The sequence below is a fragment of the Monopterus albus genome, unplaced genomic scaffold (genome assembly GCF_001952655.1).
Source record: "Monopterus albus unplaced genomic scaffold, M_albus_1.0 scaffold16.1, whole genome shotgun sequence".
Lineage (NCBI taxonomy): Eukaryota > Metazoa > Chordata > Actinopteri > Synbranchiformes > Synbranchidae > Monopterus > Monopterus albus.
The window spans coordinates 2,949,712-2,966,396 of record NW_018127896.1 but is presented as its reverse complement, the minus strand read 5'-3'; the positions used below and the strand labels follow the sequence as shown (position 1 = coordinate 2,966,396).

Genomic DNA, 16,685 nt, shown 5'->3' with positions numbered 1-16,685 from the left:
AGCGACCTGATGATGGCCATCTTCTGCATGCCCTTCACCCTCATCCCCAACATCCTGCAGGACTTTATCTTCGGAGCTGCCATGTGCAAGACTGTCGTGTACTTTATGGGTGAGAATCATTTGTTTCATTTCAGTCCTGAGCTGAATGGCAACATTTTGGAAATACAGTGAACTCAAACAGCCCAGTTTCAAGTTGAATGATGACCTTTTGTTTTAAACCTAAGCAGTGAGTGTAGGAAGCCACAATGGAGCTTCACATGGCTTTGAATGTAGCTACACTATTACACGATGCAGGCATTTCATTTCCTTTGTTAAAGGAATAGTGCAGCATGCTGGCAAACATCCATATTTGCCCTGCTGCCAAGGGTTAGATAAGAAGATTGATGTCACACTTATATCTGTATGTTACACATGAAACTGGAGCCAGCTGCCAGTTAGTTTAGTTTAGCTTAGCATAGAGTCTGGAAACAGGGGAAAACAGCTACTCTGGCTCTTTCTGAGGGTAACAAAATTTGCTTGCCACTGTCTCTTAAAGCTCACAAAATAACACAAAATAACAATAATAATTATTTCTTGTTTGTTTAGTCAACTCCCAGAAGTCACAGTGCCTAAGAAATAGTGCTGCACATAACTCCCCATAAAATTGCAACTCATAAGTGTTGTATGTGGGCGAAGGATGCAAAAGTCCTCACTTGTAACTGTTATTTACAAATGAAATGCTCAATGGAGTTGTATGAAACAGGCCCATTATTTCTGAAATCATACACAACAAGTCACGCTAAACAGAGCTGACAGGGACTTGGGAGAGATTAAATGAATCTGATATTGTTACATTAGACTGAACTGCTCATTCTGTCTGGTTTAGTACTGTAAGTGTTTTATTATTCTAATATAAAACTCTGGCCTATTTTTGTGGCTGGCAGCTGATCTGAAACTGTGCTCCAGCTTTAGAATCCACCCTGAAAATTGCTCACTTTCTAACATGAGCCTGTCCTTCAGAGAGGTTTTTCTCTGGGCTTCATTTTGCCTGTCAGAAGCTATCCAACATGCTGAAAGTGCTTAAAGAGTCACACATCTTCAGGAGTGTGACTTAGCGATGAGCTGGCTCCCATCAAGCCAGAGTCAAGGTGCCACGTGAGGCCTGAGTCAGACTGAAGCACAAGAAAAAGCAAGGAAAGTAGAGAGATCCGCTGCAGTACTTTGTCTCATCACTTCACTTTGAGCTTTGAATGCTTGAGAAGAGCTATTGAATAGTGAGGTCCACAGTCCTATTGTTGTCTCAGAAACGCAATGTACCATCTGTGAAAACAGGCTCACTGAATCTCCTTTTTAATTACTGGGCTCTCTGAGCCATGATAAGGAGGAGCAGGGTGGGAGGATCAGGACTTTAACCACAATTCTGATTCTGACAAACTTTTGTTATGTGCCTGCTTTACCTCATTTTATTTGTTCATTTCTGCAGAGTAATTTAACGATAATGAATGACTGAGAAATGTTGAATCACTAAACAACATAAATACTGGCGTTCAATTAAACAGTGAATAATGAGCAGGATGTCCTTCACTACAAGTGTGATGGATGTTTTCTTCCTGACTGCAAAAAGTTCAGTAACATTTTGTTTTCTGCACAGTCTATATAATGATTAGAATGTCATTTGACTATGGTTGAATAAATGTTTGAATAAAAGATGATGAAAGAGCCTGTCATCATCAAGAGAGGTTTTTTTCTGCTCTGTCAAAAGGCTAGAATTCTGGAGAAGCCTAAGCAGCACTAGAGTAAGGTTAGATGGGGCTAAATCTCACTGTTTTAAAGGTGTAGTATGTAAGGTCTAGAAGGATTTATTAGCAGAAATGGGCTATAGTATGCCTAATTATGTTTTCATTAAAATGTAATCAGCAGAAATAAGAATCACTGCATTTTCTGTAGCTTAGAATGAGCCTTTTATATCTGCATAGGAGCGGTTCCCCTATCACAGAGGCTGCCATGTTGAGCCACCATGCTTTTTACAGGAGCCCAGGATGGACAAACCACACACTGGCTCTACAGCGTGAATGCCACTTTTTCACATTGAAGGAGCAGCTTGGATTTGGAGACGCTGGAAAGATGAAGAAATAACATTAGAAACAAGAGGAAGCTTTGGTCTGGATTTTAAGAACTATAATTTGAAGAAATGGAAGATCATAGTTTAACACTAGAAAAAGGAAGACTGTGTGAATACCCCTTGACAAAGAAGCAAAAACACAAAGAAATGGGATAGGTGCTGGCCCAAGATGAGGATAAACATTGCTGTGGCCTTTCCCAGATGGAAATCCTTGATGAGGGACAAATGTTTTCAGAATGATCCAGAAGTTGCCTGTTTTCAGCCAATGAGTTTATTAATTTTATTCATTTTTCTTGGATCTACAGCCGAGAGCAATAAGGCTGCTCTGAGTTTCATTTTCACCCTCTGTAAAGCTGAGGAAAATCAATGTTCATAGGCTGTATAAAAAAGGTATTTCTTCTTGAGAAGCATACATGAAACTATTTTGTCCAGTGCCATCAGTCCGGCTGATGAAGACGCTTTCTCATGCTGCTGTTCTGATGAAACACACTGAATGTGCTGCTCATCTCTCGCTTTCAGTTTGGATTCAGTCTAACAAGTAAAGTTAGCCTAAATGCTAATTTTTGTTTGATAGTTTTAGCTAGAACGTGGCCAGTGCTGGGTAACCCACTGTGGTCAAGTGAGCCGCCATCAGCTTTTGCTTGGTCAAGTCAGTTGCACTTGTTTATGGTATATTTATGGCCATCGCTGTGAGCGCTGTTTAACAAGACGTATGAGGGTTTGCTGAACGTTGCAATCTGCAACTTCACCATTAGATGTCAAACCTCACATATTGCACCGTGAAATAGCTAGTTTACCATACAGCATCCTGTGTGATTCCATTTATTCAGCCGTTTTCTGCCATGCTCCACTGGATGATCCCAGTTGCCAGATCTACTCCTCACTGGAATCACCTGGGCGAGATCTATACATACTGTATGGGGTGGTCTGCACATTTATTCATTAGCATTCATTGTTAATTCATTATCTTTATCAGAAAAAAGTAGAGACTTGTGTAAGTAGGCATTGAGGAGTTGTTTTTTCTTGTGTTTAGTACTTTTGAATCTGCACCTAGACCATAGCACAGAAAATTGTGCAGTTGATTGATTAAAGGTGAAGTATCATCCAAATGCAAACATCATGGAATCTCAGCCTCCTATGAATGAGGATGTTAATCCAACAAAACCAATCAATACACAGGATCTTTGACTATCCTTACCCATTGATTTTGCAGCAAATCTGTTCAGCAGACTCATCTAATCTTCACAAATTCATCTGTTACCACATGCCCATTAGACCAATAATACACTATCCATCCTTCCATTCACCCATTCATCCATGAATGCATCCATCCATCTGCCCCTATATAGCCCGATAATCGTGTGAATCATAGCCCTTGTACTGTTTCACTGGCAGTTATGAGATCAATGTTGTAATATTCTGGGTGTGTGCATTTGTATTTGTGTGCAGTTTTCAATCACATTTATGAATCTATGTTTTGTTGCTGGTCATATGATGTAATTACCAACCAACTTTCCAGCTCAGTCTGTCAGCTCTCCCCGAAGTGCTGTTTGCATAATGGATTAGAATTTGTTTTTGTGGCTTCCAGCAAACTTTTAAGGAATGGCTGTAAAGGCATCTGGCACCTATAACATATAAATCCTAGTTGGCAAGGTTGTTATGCCTTTAGGCTTCTGTAAGGCAAAATTCAACTGAGAAATAGGTGTGAGTGAAGACTTAACAGGTGTTTAGTTTTAGGTGAAGAATATGCATGCTTATCTTGAGGAGAGAAGGTACAAGCCAGGGGAAAATGTGAGCATTTGGTCACTTAGTTGACTGGTAATTAACTTGGCAGCACCTTGTCCAGAATCACTACAGAATCTCCTCTCAAACATTAGTCTCCCAATACTTCTATGTGTCAGGGAGCGAGGTTTTGATCAACACAAGCTGTCTGAAAACTCAGCTAGAATGGACTTTCAGAAGCAGTAACCGAGACACGAGACATGCATGTAATGGAAAACTGTCTACTCTGTTTAACATAGAAAATGCAGTAATATCAGTAGCCGTCACATTGAGTTGCTGGCCATACTTTGCTTGGTTTTATGACTGCAACATTGTCTGACAGAGTGGTGATTACTGTTTCCGTGACTTGTGGCTCTGTGTTGACTAAACATGTGAAACTGTGTGTAACAGATTGTAATGCAGAGCAGTCCCCGTCTCATATGAAATACAGTCAGTGGGTTCACAAGCTTTGGGTCCCCTCACTGCATCCACACACAGTATAGTTGTGATAAGGGAATGACTTTGTGACACCTGGTGGGTGAAAGGACAACAGCATGTTTGGTAAGGCAAGGGAAGGTGATATACATATTTGGTCTAGTGCTCCAGAGCTTCAGACAGTAATTGAGCTGTCTGCAACTGTGACATCATTTCAGATCACGGGAGTGTCAGTGTTACACATCACCTGGATGTGCACTTTCCTTTGGTATGAATTTGCATGAATAGATTTAACCTGTGGCTTTACAGGGGGGTTTGAAGGCTGAGCTACTCAGCTTCCTGTATTCATGCACTAACTGAATAGAGATGTGTCCTGTGGCTGCCAAATGTAATAAGACTTATAGTAAGACTTTAGCTTTTCTTAGTATAAAGCCTGAAAATGGGGAAATAACTAGCATGATTCTGTCCAAAGGTAACCAAATCCTTTGGAATTATTATTTATTTGGAGTTAACACAAGATATTATGTCACTGTCAAAACTCAAATGTGTAAATCTTCAAGATCTTGGTTGTTCAGATCCTGGCTACAAAAGTGAGTCCCTAAGTTTTACAGATGTTACAGGGCTGGTTTGTTGTGGAAAAAGCCAAGCTAGCTGTTTCCCCTGAATCCAGTTTTTATGCTAAGCTATGTTAATGGTCTTGTTGTCGTTTCATATTTCCCATACAGACATGACAGAGGTATGAATTGTCTTAGCTTACTCTCAGCCAGAAAGCGATGGCGTATTTCCAAAATGTGAGACAATTTCTTTATATCTTAATCCTAAGCACAGGCTGTGAACGGTGTGTCTTATTTATAATATTTTTTTTATTTATCTGCTTTTACCTGCAGTTGAGTTTATTGCTCTTTGTCTTTTCTTGTCATCTTTGTTTGCTCTTGTAAAGCATTTTTTAAAATTGCTACAAAAACTGCTTCTTGATTTTCTTCGGCTCATTATTTTTTATTGTTCTCTTTGGTTAATCCTCCTCCTGGCCTTGCTGGGATATTCCTGCCTCTCTGTGTTCCTCCTTTCCACAGTCATTGTGACTGAACAAGACCGCCTTCAAGCTTCAACAAAAGTGCCCCCTCCCCATGTGTGATTTGGTCTTCCTCTGTGTCTGTGCTTAGCGCTTGAAAGAGACGTGTGGGTGTGAGAGCCGTATTGTGTGAGACTAGTACAGCACCGATGCATTATTAAGATGCGCATGTGTTGACTGTTCCACCCACCTCCTTCTGCTTAGCCGGAGCTGGAAGTGGTTCTTCTAGTTGACCGGTAGTGCACAGTGGTCAGTGAGGATTGTGTCATGAAGCGAGTGGGCTGCCCCTCCATCCTGTGCTTTGCAGGAAGGCTTGACACCCTTCAGACAGCCTTCACTGTCTGTAGGCTCAGTTCTCTGGTCACAGGTGGAGCTTGGTAACAATTCAGCCTACGCTTCCTGGTAGTCTTTTTTTTTTATTTGAATGTCTGACATTGAAACAACTGCCCCCCTTCCACATTCCAAATACTGAATTATATTAAGAGATTTCATCCCTTATAGCTGCATTCTTCCTTTTAATCAGTAGGTAATCATGTGCCAGGTTTTGAGGGATATAAACAGTGTAATGCTACAGTATGTATTGGATTCACTGACTGAGCTGTGGGCTACAACACCAGCCCCACTTGTTTTTAGCCTATATATGTTTGCATTTTGACAAATTGGCACCATTTAAAGAACGCAGAATTAGCGATTTGCAATGCTCCCGTTTGCAGTGTACTCATGGAGAGCTATCACACGAATACAGTGACTGTGACAGTGAATTCTTGAGTTATAAAGAGCGCTTTTATTTGACAAACTGAATTTAAAAATATGCATATTCTGTCTGTTCAGATTTCATTGAGTTAGGACTCAAGAGAGGGAGCATGTTTTTTAAAAGACTTTTTGGGGCATTTGCCAGTTGACGGAATATGGTCTTTTAAGAGACGGGAGACAAGGGCACCAAGGTAGAGGCATGACTTGCAACAAAGTTAGACATTGTGGTCATGTGGAATACATCTTGGCCATATTCTGAGCAGGTTGATGAGGGGTCACATCAGTGGGTCAAACTGCAGACTGCACCTGTCTCTTCACCTCATGTAGTATATGTGCCTCTTGTTTCTCCATCCTTGCCCCCTCAGCTCTGCCACATCTCACAGTGTGAAAACCCCTGTGCTATTCCAACAAGTCCAGTTTGAAGGCTGTGTCTGTGAACTTAACAACTAGAGTTTCTGTTCCATCTCAGTGCGTTAGTGTCCCAGTGAAATTGGTTTGATGTAGCACCCTGTCAGGTTTCATGTCAGTGTAGTAGCACTAAAAAAAAATTACCTTGCTTGCAAAGAGCTGAAATGCTTTTTATAATGCACAGCAGTCTCTGTGAGTGTTCAAGGAACATAGATGGCATTCAGACATCTTTAATGATGATAATGTACTGTTTATTCTGGAGTATCCCTGCGATTCAGCGCCTTTGGTCTTTGTTCTCGCAAGAGCGCGATAAAGCTATACTTTGCCTTTAATGGACTCCACATCAAACCTTGGACCAAATAATCTACACAGTTTTCTTTCATCTCTGGGTTGAAATCCTTACACATGTTGGTTTTAAATTTGGACTTGAAAAAATGCTCCACTCTTTGAGCTTCTGATAACAAAGCTTATCACAAAAGAAAGGAACAAAGATTTTATCGCTGGTTTGCAGGATAGACCAGACTGGTCGTACAAAGGCAGATGATGCATTGTTCCCAATCAAGCCACGGAGTGGTCCACCATTCAAATACTTAATACGGTTCCTGTAAATCGATTTGCTTCGTGCTCATAGGAGTATGCATAATGACTTCCTTTCTTGAATGATAATGCGGAGCTATGGCTTAGATGGGATATGTTTTTCTGTCATGAAGGAACAATGAATGGGGATTAATATGTGACAGTGAAATGGGGGACTGAGGTTGCTGCTCCTCATAGGAACAGAGGATCAGTGTGGTGAATGTATTCCTGTGGGGGCTTCTTCGTAGCTGCTGGTGACACGCAGGTACAGAGTTATTAATGCTATTTGTCTTATCCTGGCTCACCCTCAGAATACAGCCTATGCACTGACTGAGCTTGCTTGCCATCTGCAGATGATGCATATTCATTCATGCAAATACAGCTTGGCCTTGGATTGTCTCTGAAGGAATTTACCCCGTGTTGAACCCTATAGAAACAGTGTCCTTGGATAAACACTGAGGTTCTAGTGAGCCATTGAGAAGAATCTGTCTTCTTAATGTCACTGACATGATGGTGGTGTCATATTAAGATATGTTTTGGAACATAATTCAACTAAAAATATCAGAAAAGGTTGCACACTGTAGCTTTAATTAATTACCTTTGTTGTTTGTGGAGACCAAATTTCATCATGACCTCTCCAGTAGTTGCTGAGCCGCTTTGTTTGGTGCTGATTAGCAAAACAACTGAACCGCAAACACTCTCTAAATGTTTCCTCTTCTGTTCTTTCCTGCAGGGATCTCTGTCAGCATCTCCACCTTCAGCCTTGTGGCCATTGCCATTGAGAGATACAGCGCCATCTGTAACCCCCTGAAGTCTCGTGCATGGCAGACACAATCCCACGCCTACCGCGTCATCACTGCCACCTGGGTGTTGTCACTGCTAATCATGGTGCCCTACCCGGTGTTCAGTATGCTCAAACCTTTGAACAACGGTACCTCTGGGCACATGTGTCGCCTGCACTGGCCCAACCCTCGAGCTGAGCAGGTCTGGTGAGTGCAGCTTAGACCACTTGCTGACAGGGATGGGTACATTAATCACTACAGTTTTTAGTATATTACCAGGTCACTAAATATCTGTAGTAATAAGTGAAAAAGTGAAAAAACAAACATGGATAAAGGAAAACTCCTTAGTCATCCTGAGACTCTAAGTCTATGAAAACTTGTCAAAGATTTCATATGCATGACATTAATTACGTGGACATGCTTCAGCAATCTCGACAGGGATAGGTGAGTAAAAGATGAATGGATGGAGTCATTTAGTGAATTAAAAACAATCTGCATGGCTTTGCTTCCAAATGTGTGATTCATAGCATAATAGTGTAATTAACATATGCATTACCATGACGAGCAAAAACTAGTTTCATTTTTCTGAGCTGTGCAATCACACCACATCCTGCTGATTGCTCACAGTTGGAAAAATAGGCTGCATCCTGATTTGGTCATTTTGGGAATATAACTCAAATTTCCTGGACAAATCTTCAGCACCTCATTTTTCTCAGAACAGTAAATTAAAACAGGCCAGTGTTTGTAGCTGTGCTACTTAATCAGTGTCTTCCAAAGTTATATAGTTAGAACCTGTTTTAAGGTTTGCAATAGATGTGAAACATTTTGACAGTTTAGGTTGCTTGTGTACATGTACAATGGATCACTGCCTCACACTGGGTAAGTGATGGGGATCCAGACCAGGAGTGTAGCTATTCAGCTACAGTAAAAGGTGATACTGCACTTTGTTTGTGTCATAGGCTGACACTTAGTGTAAAGCAGTTAAAAGAGAGTTAAGTCCTAGTGACACCAGAAAGTGGCACAGTGCAATTAAATTATGTCTTCATGAAATAGGTGGCACTACTGTGGCAGCTTGGCACCAGAGGAGCTACTTGCAGGGCCTCGTTAATGAGCTAACAGCTAACACATAGCCAGCCAGGAACATGCTAGTTCTCCAAGCTTCTTTGTATTTTCTCTGTGCCATATAGAGCACTGGTGATGATGATGATGATGGAGGAAAGCTCTTAAATTTTAACACTGAGCTCCTGGGCAGAAGCTGGTTAGAGAGGTGGTGTCTGAAAAATGAGTGAAATCATTAGGGGAAAAGGGTGAGCAGGCTGCTCCTGCTGAGGCATAATTGGAGATGGTTTAAAATGGACCTATTTTCTAGCATATCAGGAGTTGATCCAAAAGACAAGGGAGCTGGGAAGAAAGTAGAAACCACATCATTAGACAGAGATAGTGAATATAATGTGTCTGCCTTAAGTATTGCTGCTGTGAGGTTGCATCTTATACCATTTTGCCATCAATTTGAATGAACATTATGTTTGTCAGTAAAAAGAACCCCAAGACCCAAAGGAGCATTTTGTTATATACTGCCAGGGATTTTCATAGATCTGTCCATAAACAACTGTGGGCCCTGCAGAATGGTGCAATTAAAATGAAGAAGCTGAACATGCCCATCTTTCTACTTGACAGCCTTTTGTGGTCAAACACTCTGAAGAATTCTCAAAATCTTAAGCTTCACTGAAAAAGACGAGGCACTGCGAGACCAGTTAGTCTGCTTGGTGAGGAGGAGGAAGAGGAGGAAGAAAGTTGAGGCTCAGATGTAAAAAGTCCAGATGTGTCACAGAGTACAAAGACCTTTCAAATTATAATTCTCAGTTTTATCCTTAACCATTATAACTATCTTATTAAATAGCAGTGAGGTTCAGGGTTAAAACCTAGACTGGATGGAGGTAACACTTTTTTCTTACTATCGTACCTAATGAAGCAGAGCATAGTTAAGGAAAGCATCCAGTTTTAGACTGAAGTCTGAGATGAGCAAATGATATCAAGGCACATAACGACTGATAAAGTGGGTAATGAAGCTATTTTGCCAAGTCAGACAAATTTAGTGATGTGAGTTTTACTATAGTGATGATAATTTTGACATGGTTTTCGATATGATCTAATATAATTTTATATTGAAGAGAAGCCTGGTTTCCTTGTGTGATTCTAACATCACCAGGTTCCTACACAGTGTCATTGACTGTCTTTATTTTTGTACTGAAGATTTGTACTTACTATAAATGTGTCGACCACATTTTATGATCCAGTATTCATTTCCAATTACATTATACTCTTTACCCACAACTGTCCTGAATTATTAAAGCTTTTTAGACATGCTTATAATTGCTCAGCAATAAGAAAATATAACCTACCACAGCTTTACATTAATGGTTTCAGTATAAGTGCGTTTTTTTTTTTTATTGTGGTGGTGGCTGGTTCAGTCAAACAGCTGTGCGGTCAGTGTTTTAACAGAGTTGAGTGTATCTAGCTTTATAGCAGATCTCAAGCTAAGAAAGTCACTTTCGGTTTTTCCTGTTTTAGGGGTCATCACAGCGAATCGTCACACTGACGACTCGCATGTTGACATTTGGCATTCGTGTTTTACGCCGGATGCCCTTCCTGACACAACCCTGACTCAAACCCGGGCTGCAGCGGTGAGAGCGCTGCGCCTTAACCACTAGCCTACCAGGGTTGGCTTATAGCAGATCTCAAGCTACTGTATTTAAAATAGGTACAGTGCCTTGCGAAAGTATTCGGCCCCCTTGAACTTTGCGACCTTTTGCCACATTTCAGGCTTCAAACATAAAGATATAAAACTGTAATTTTTTGTGAAGAATCAACAACAAGTGGGACACAATCATGAAGTGGAACGAAATTTATTGGATATTTCAAACTTTTTTAACAAATAAAAAACTGAATAATTGGGCGTGCAAAATTATTCAGCCCCTTTACTTTCAGTGCAGCAAACTCTCTCCAGAAGTTCAGTGAGGATCTCTGAATGATCCAATGTTGACCTAAATGACTAATGATGATAAATAGAATCCACCTGTGTGTAATCAAGTCTCTGTATAAATGCACCTGCACTGTGATAGTCTCAGAGGTCCGTTTAAAGCGCAGAGAGCATCATGAAGAACAAGGAACACACCAGGCAGGTCCGAGATACTGTTGTGGAGAAGTTTAAAGCCGGATTTGGATACAAAAAGATTTCCCAAGCTTTAAACATCCCAAGGAGCACTGTGCAAGTGATAATATTGAAATGGAAGGAGTATCAGACCACTGCAAATCTACCAAGACCTGGCCGTCCCTCTAAACTTTCAGCTCATACAAGGAGAAGACTGATCAGAGATGCAGCCAAGAGGCCCATGATCACTCTGGATGAACTGCAGAGATCTACAGCTGAGGTGGGAGACTCTGTCCATAGGACAACAATCAGTCGTATACTGCACAAATCTGGCCTTTATGGAAGAGTGGCAAGAAGAAAGCCATTTCTTAAAGATATCCATAAAAAGTGTCGTTTAAAGTTTGCCACAAGCCACCTGGGAGACACACCAAACATGTGGAAGAAGGTGCTCTGGTCAGATGAAACCAACATCGAACTTTTTGGCAACAATGCAAAACGTTATGTTTGGCGTAAAAGCAACACAGCTCATCACCCTGAACACACCATCCCCATTGTCAAACATGGTGGTGGCAGCATCATGGTTTGGGCCTGCTTTTCTTCAGCAGGGACAGGGAAGATGGTTAAAATTGATGGGAAGATGGATGGAGCCAAATACAGGACCATTTTGGAAGGAAACCTGATGGAGTCTGCAAAAGACCTGAGACTGGGATGGAGATTTGTCTTCCAACAAGACAATGATCCAAGACATAAAGCAAAATCTACAATGGAATGGTTCACAAATAAACATATCCAGGTGTTAGAATGGCCAAGTCAAAGTCCAGACCTGAATCCAATCGAGAATCTGTGGAAAGAACTGAAAACTGCTGTTCACAAATGCTCTCCATCCAACCTCACTGAGCTCGAGCTGTTTTGCAAGGAGGCATGGGCAAAAATTTCAGTCTCTCGATGTGCAAAACTGATAGAGACATACCCCAAGTGACTTACAGCTGTAATCGCAGCAAAAGGTGGCGCTACCAAGTATTAACTTAAGGGGGCTGAATAATTTTGCACGCCCAATTTTTCAGTTTTTTATTTGTTAAAAAAGTTTGAAATATCCAATAAATTTCGTTCCACTTCATGATTGTGTCCCACTTGTTGTTGATTCTTCACAAAAAATTACAGTTTTATATCTTTATGTTTGAAGCCTGAAATGTGGCAAAAGGTCGCAAAGATCAAGGGGGCCGAATACTTTCGCAAGGCACTGTAAATCTAGAAAATACTAGGCTAAATGACATTGATAGTGATACCATTACAAATTGTAGTATAGCATAACAAACCAAAATACATGCTTTAATAAAAACTATGTTTAAAAATATGTTTAGTTTCCTTGATAGGGATCTGATAGTTTATGGTAGATAATATTGTTTTTGTAGCTTCTCCGTGAAAAGGACTGTGCTTTACTATTGAAACTGATGCTCACTGTTAGTGGTCCTCTCCACACTGGCCACACTTGACCACATTTTGGATTGGGTCTAAATTTCTATGGGTTTTCTTGGATCAGCTCTTCTTGGCTTTGAAAATGTATTTATGCACGGTGTGTCCAGTGAGGTCCAACATTTTGGACCCATGAAAACCTCTTGTCTGAGGTAGTCAAATCAAGCGTGTGTGCAATCCAAATTTTCTTTTTAGAACAAAAATGACAGTGCAAGGAATGCTTGTTTACTACTCTGAATATAAACCAGGGGCTTTTGTGCTAAAAAAAAAAGTCCTCCTTTTTGGCGTCCCTCCAGCCTGAGCCCTTAACAGCAGCTCAGCTCGGCCCTCTGACCACCAGGTGTATGAACAGGTGTAAAAAATTAAGAAAAAGAAATCAAACTCCCCAAACATCAATTCACTGTCCATGTCTGTTAATATCTAAGTTTATTTGTAGTCATTTCTTTTTATGACTAATATAAACGTAACACACCTTTCCTGGTTGATTATCATGCAGCTTTGATGTGTGATCAGTCAAAAGAAGGAGCTTCATATGAATATCATCATGTTTTTTTTCCATGTCCCTCTGCGTCAGCTCCATCCATATGGGCTTCCCCCTTGAGGCAAAACAAGCACAGATATCCTCCAGCACCCTTTTTACTGTGCTCTGCCACACATTCACTTCCTGACAGCCTTTGTCCAACAGATTTTCTGCAGTATCAAAGCTGATGAGAGGCTTTGACTGAAGCCTGTTTGCAAATGAGAAGTGAAAGAGAGGGGCCGTGCAGAGTTCAGAGGGTTGCCCAGGAAGACTTTAGAAAATCAGAGAATGAATGAAACCCCCTTTCATGTGCTGCTGACTGATGTGCGCTGCACACGGTGGTTAACAGCATTCTCTGATTATAACAAATCAAAAGGGAAATGTTGCAGCAAATTATCAAGATTTTTTATGTTATCAAAGTGACATCTGTGCAGTTTCTTTTACTCATTCATGGATTACTCTTTCTGGTTTTCTCTTACAGTAATTGCATTCAACATTCTCCTCCACTCTGTATCAGTCTCACTTCAGTTTACTTCACTCACCTAAAGTTTTTATTCATTTGAATCACTGATAAAGTGTCTGCGCTTCTATGATCCCAACTCACTTCTTATGTAACTCATTCATTGTGCTGCCATGTTCAAACAAAGCACTGAAGGTCCTTCACAGAACAGTGTTTCCCCTACATGCAGTCAGTGGTGCACCGCTGCTGCAAAATTCTTAGCAGAGCTGCTAGCATTTCTCATGTTTCATAAATATTTATGATGAAATGTACTGTAACCACTGCAGCTTGAGCTTTGTGCACTGCATCAGACATCTGAAGATGTTCCACTGAGTAGTAGAGGATAAAGTAAGTGGTGAGTTGGGAAAGTCAGATAACTAGCTTTGGCTACATGTTCAGTTTGGTGCATTGATCACTCGCCATATCTATCAAATATTAAGATAATAAACTGTCACAAAGCATATCATCTCATTCAAATATGTAGGATATTATATTCAGCATTACTATGAAGAAAGATTAACATTATGACTGCACTGAAGAGATGGTACTATATTGTCCTGGTGTGGCTCACTACAGTAGTAATTAGTTTCAGAGGACTTCATTTATTAAAGGGTGTTTATTCAAGAAGCGAGTACCTCCGCACAGCAGGTCTCTCTCTCTCTCTCTGAGTGAGTGGTGTTACTCTACTAGCAAGAAAGAAATCTATCCCATATGAAATGTTATCAAATTGGTAGTACTGGTGTTTATGCTATTATTTATGATATTACTGCATTGGCTTGTACAGTATAGTACCATTAAGTTAGGCTGCTGTGACTGCACCCAGAGACTGCGCCCATTTCAGTGCTGATGCATTTTATTCTTCACCGGTTATTACTACCTCCATCTGCACCTCCAGGGCCCTTCCAGTGTGAAAAGCAGCCATGAAACTAACACACAATTGACAAGGTGAACATAATTAACCCTGTTTATATGCTCGATTTAAGCCGTTTCTCCACTGCCGTGTAAATATGGGTCCAGTGTTGCATGCTCATGGACATGTGCACAATAGTACCTCTGCTGAAAGAATTCTAGGGTAAACACAATAGAGTACATGCAGAGTGGCATCAGCCGTCTGATGCTGACAGAGACTCTGAGCCTCCTTTTATTCACTGTGCGTGTTAAAATGTTTTTTTTTTTTTTTTTTTTTTTTTTTGGGGGGGGGGGTTGCACTTTTCTCAGTTCATGAATTTTTCTTTGGGGTGATATTAATCAGGAACTCAAGGGAAGTTGTGAACGTTAATCTGCTACATGAGGAAAAATAGACCATTTACGATCACAAAAAAGCTGAGTACACAGCCTGAAGCAGCAGAAGATGTCTCCAGTTGACATATTGCAGCATATTTAACAATCTTCATCTGCTACAATGTGATGTCGAGCAGCAAATGTTTTCTGAAAAATGTTAGATTTCTTTCTGGTGCGATACACTGTGTGTAACCATGTGTACTCTCTGACGTGTGTGTGTGTGTGTTCATATGAGATCCTGTTACCATGTGTCAATATGCACTATGTAACCAGGTTGTGTAGAAAACCTTTCCTGAGTTTAACAGGATGGCTACAACCTTCTTAAAGAAAACAGCCCCACAGGGTCTCATAATGGTAGACCTGCTGCAGCTGACTGGTTCAGCTGGTCTACTGTAACTAGCACACCTCTCTCTGCAGTTATGGTGCCCTAATGTGTTCTTGTGTGGGGAAGATGTGAACTTGGACAGCACGTAATGATTGAGTGCAGTGTATTTTGTTAAATTCACTTCACTCGAATTGGAATAGAGGCGTAAAAACCCACTGTAAGCAACCTAACTGTAAGTTAAATCAGAATCTCTTGGCCTCTTGTGCAGCAGACATGACAACACGGAGCTTTACAAACTGCTAGTGATATTCAAGACAAGTACACAAAACTAGAAGTAAATGCAGCACAGTGTAATGAGGGAGATTATTACAGCACAACTCAACTTTATATTTGAAATTCCACTGCATTTCAGAGGGGGATATTTAACACTGCTATAGCTCTGTTCACCTTCCATTACAGTTAAGTTACTGCTACAAACTGTGATCAGTTTATAAAATGAGAGGCATTATTATAGATGAAACTACCCATCTGAACCTGCTAAGGCTGTAAATTACATGTTAATTCACGATTTTAATAATAATCCAGTTCTAATGATAATGGTAATGATATAACCAGGACAGGAACCTAATGCCTTGTCTATCTAAGACTAAGATTGTGAGACATTTATTAACCACACAACTCTTTACAGTAAATCCACAGCATAGTTATAGTAGTAATGTCCCAGGCAGATGTAAATGATCTCAGTAAATGTATTGCTAGTCTATAATGTGTAGATATTGTACATACACATGTGGCATCAGCAAGAATGCCCCGAGTAGTAAACACAGTTTAAAAACAGACCAAGCAAAGGAGTGTTAAACTGCGGGGTGCTGAAGAGGATGACAGCCTGCAGGTAGATGCTGCTGAGCTGGCCCAGGATGCTGCAGCACCTTTGCCAGAAAGCATTGGTGTAAAAAGGGCTGCAGGGAGATGTCAACCAGAGCACAGCTCCAACACATGCAAGAAGTTTCAGCTTTGACTTGTTAACTTCACATATATTTTTTTGTTATCTTCTAAATGAAGCAGGTTTTTCAGCCAGTAGCTGGAGAGTCTTGTGTTCACTTGGTTGTTAAGTAGTGATTTCCTACTCCATGAGTTTGTATGTGTTGTTTTCTTTTTTCATTTCTCTGTTCCTGCTGTTTTTCAGGTATATGCTGCTGCTGTTCATTCTCTTTTTCATCCCTGGAGTGGTGATGATTATAGCCTACGGTTTGATCTCCAGAGAACTCTACCGAGGCATGCAGTTTGAGATGGGCCAGAACAGAGAGACCACCGGTGAGATCCATCATGAATTTAATCCAAACTGCCAAAGGCTTTTGTTCACATTGATTTCACTTGTACTGGAGATGAAAACATCTATTTTCCTCTTCATAGACCTGTATGAAGCTGGAATGAAATTGCAATAGAGATACAGGAAACAGAAGTATTTATTGAAAGTCTAGTAAAAATCCATAAAATATAGGAACTTCTATTAACACGGGTATAAATTCTAATTAAATACATTCCTGC

General features: G+C 40.6%; 1 protein-coding gene across 1 annotated transcript in view; it reads left to right on the top strand.

The window, feature by feature from the left end:
• LOC109955742 (cholecystokinin receptor-like) overlaps positions 1 to 16,685 on the top strand; it is a 38,113-nt gene that overhangs the window by 10,787 nt on the left and 10,641 nt on the right. Inside the window, exons 3-5 of the mRNA XM_020592161.1 lie at positions 1 to 109; positions 7,840 to 8,095; positions 16,324 to 16,451. The exon at positions 1 to 109 is cut by the window's left edge and continues 125 nt beyond it. Of these exons, the coding sequence (XP_020447817.1) occupies positions 1 to 109; positions 7,840 to 8,095; positions 16,324 to 16,451 (493 nt within the window). The remainder of the gene's footprint in view (positions 110 to 7,839; positions 8,096 to 16,323; positions 16,452 to 16,685) is intronic.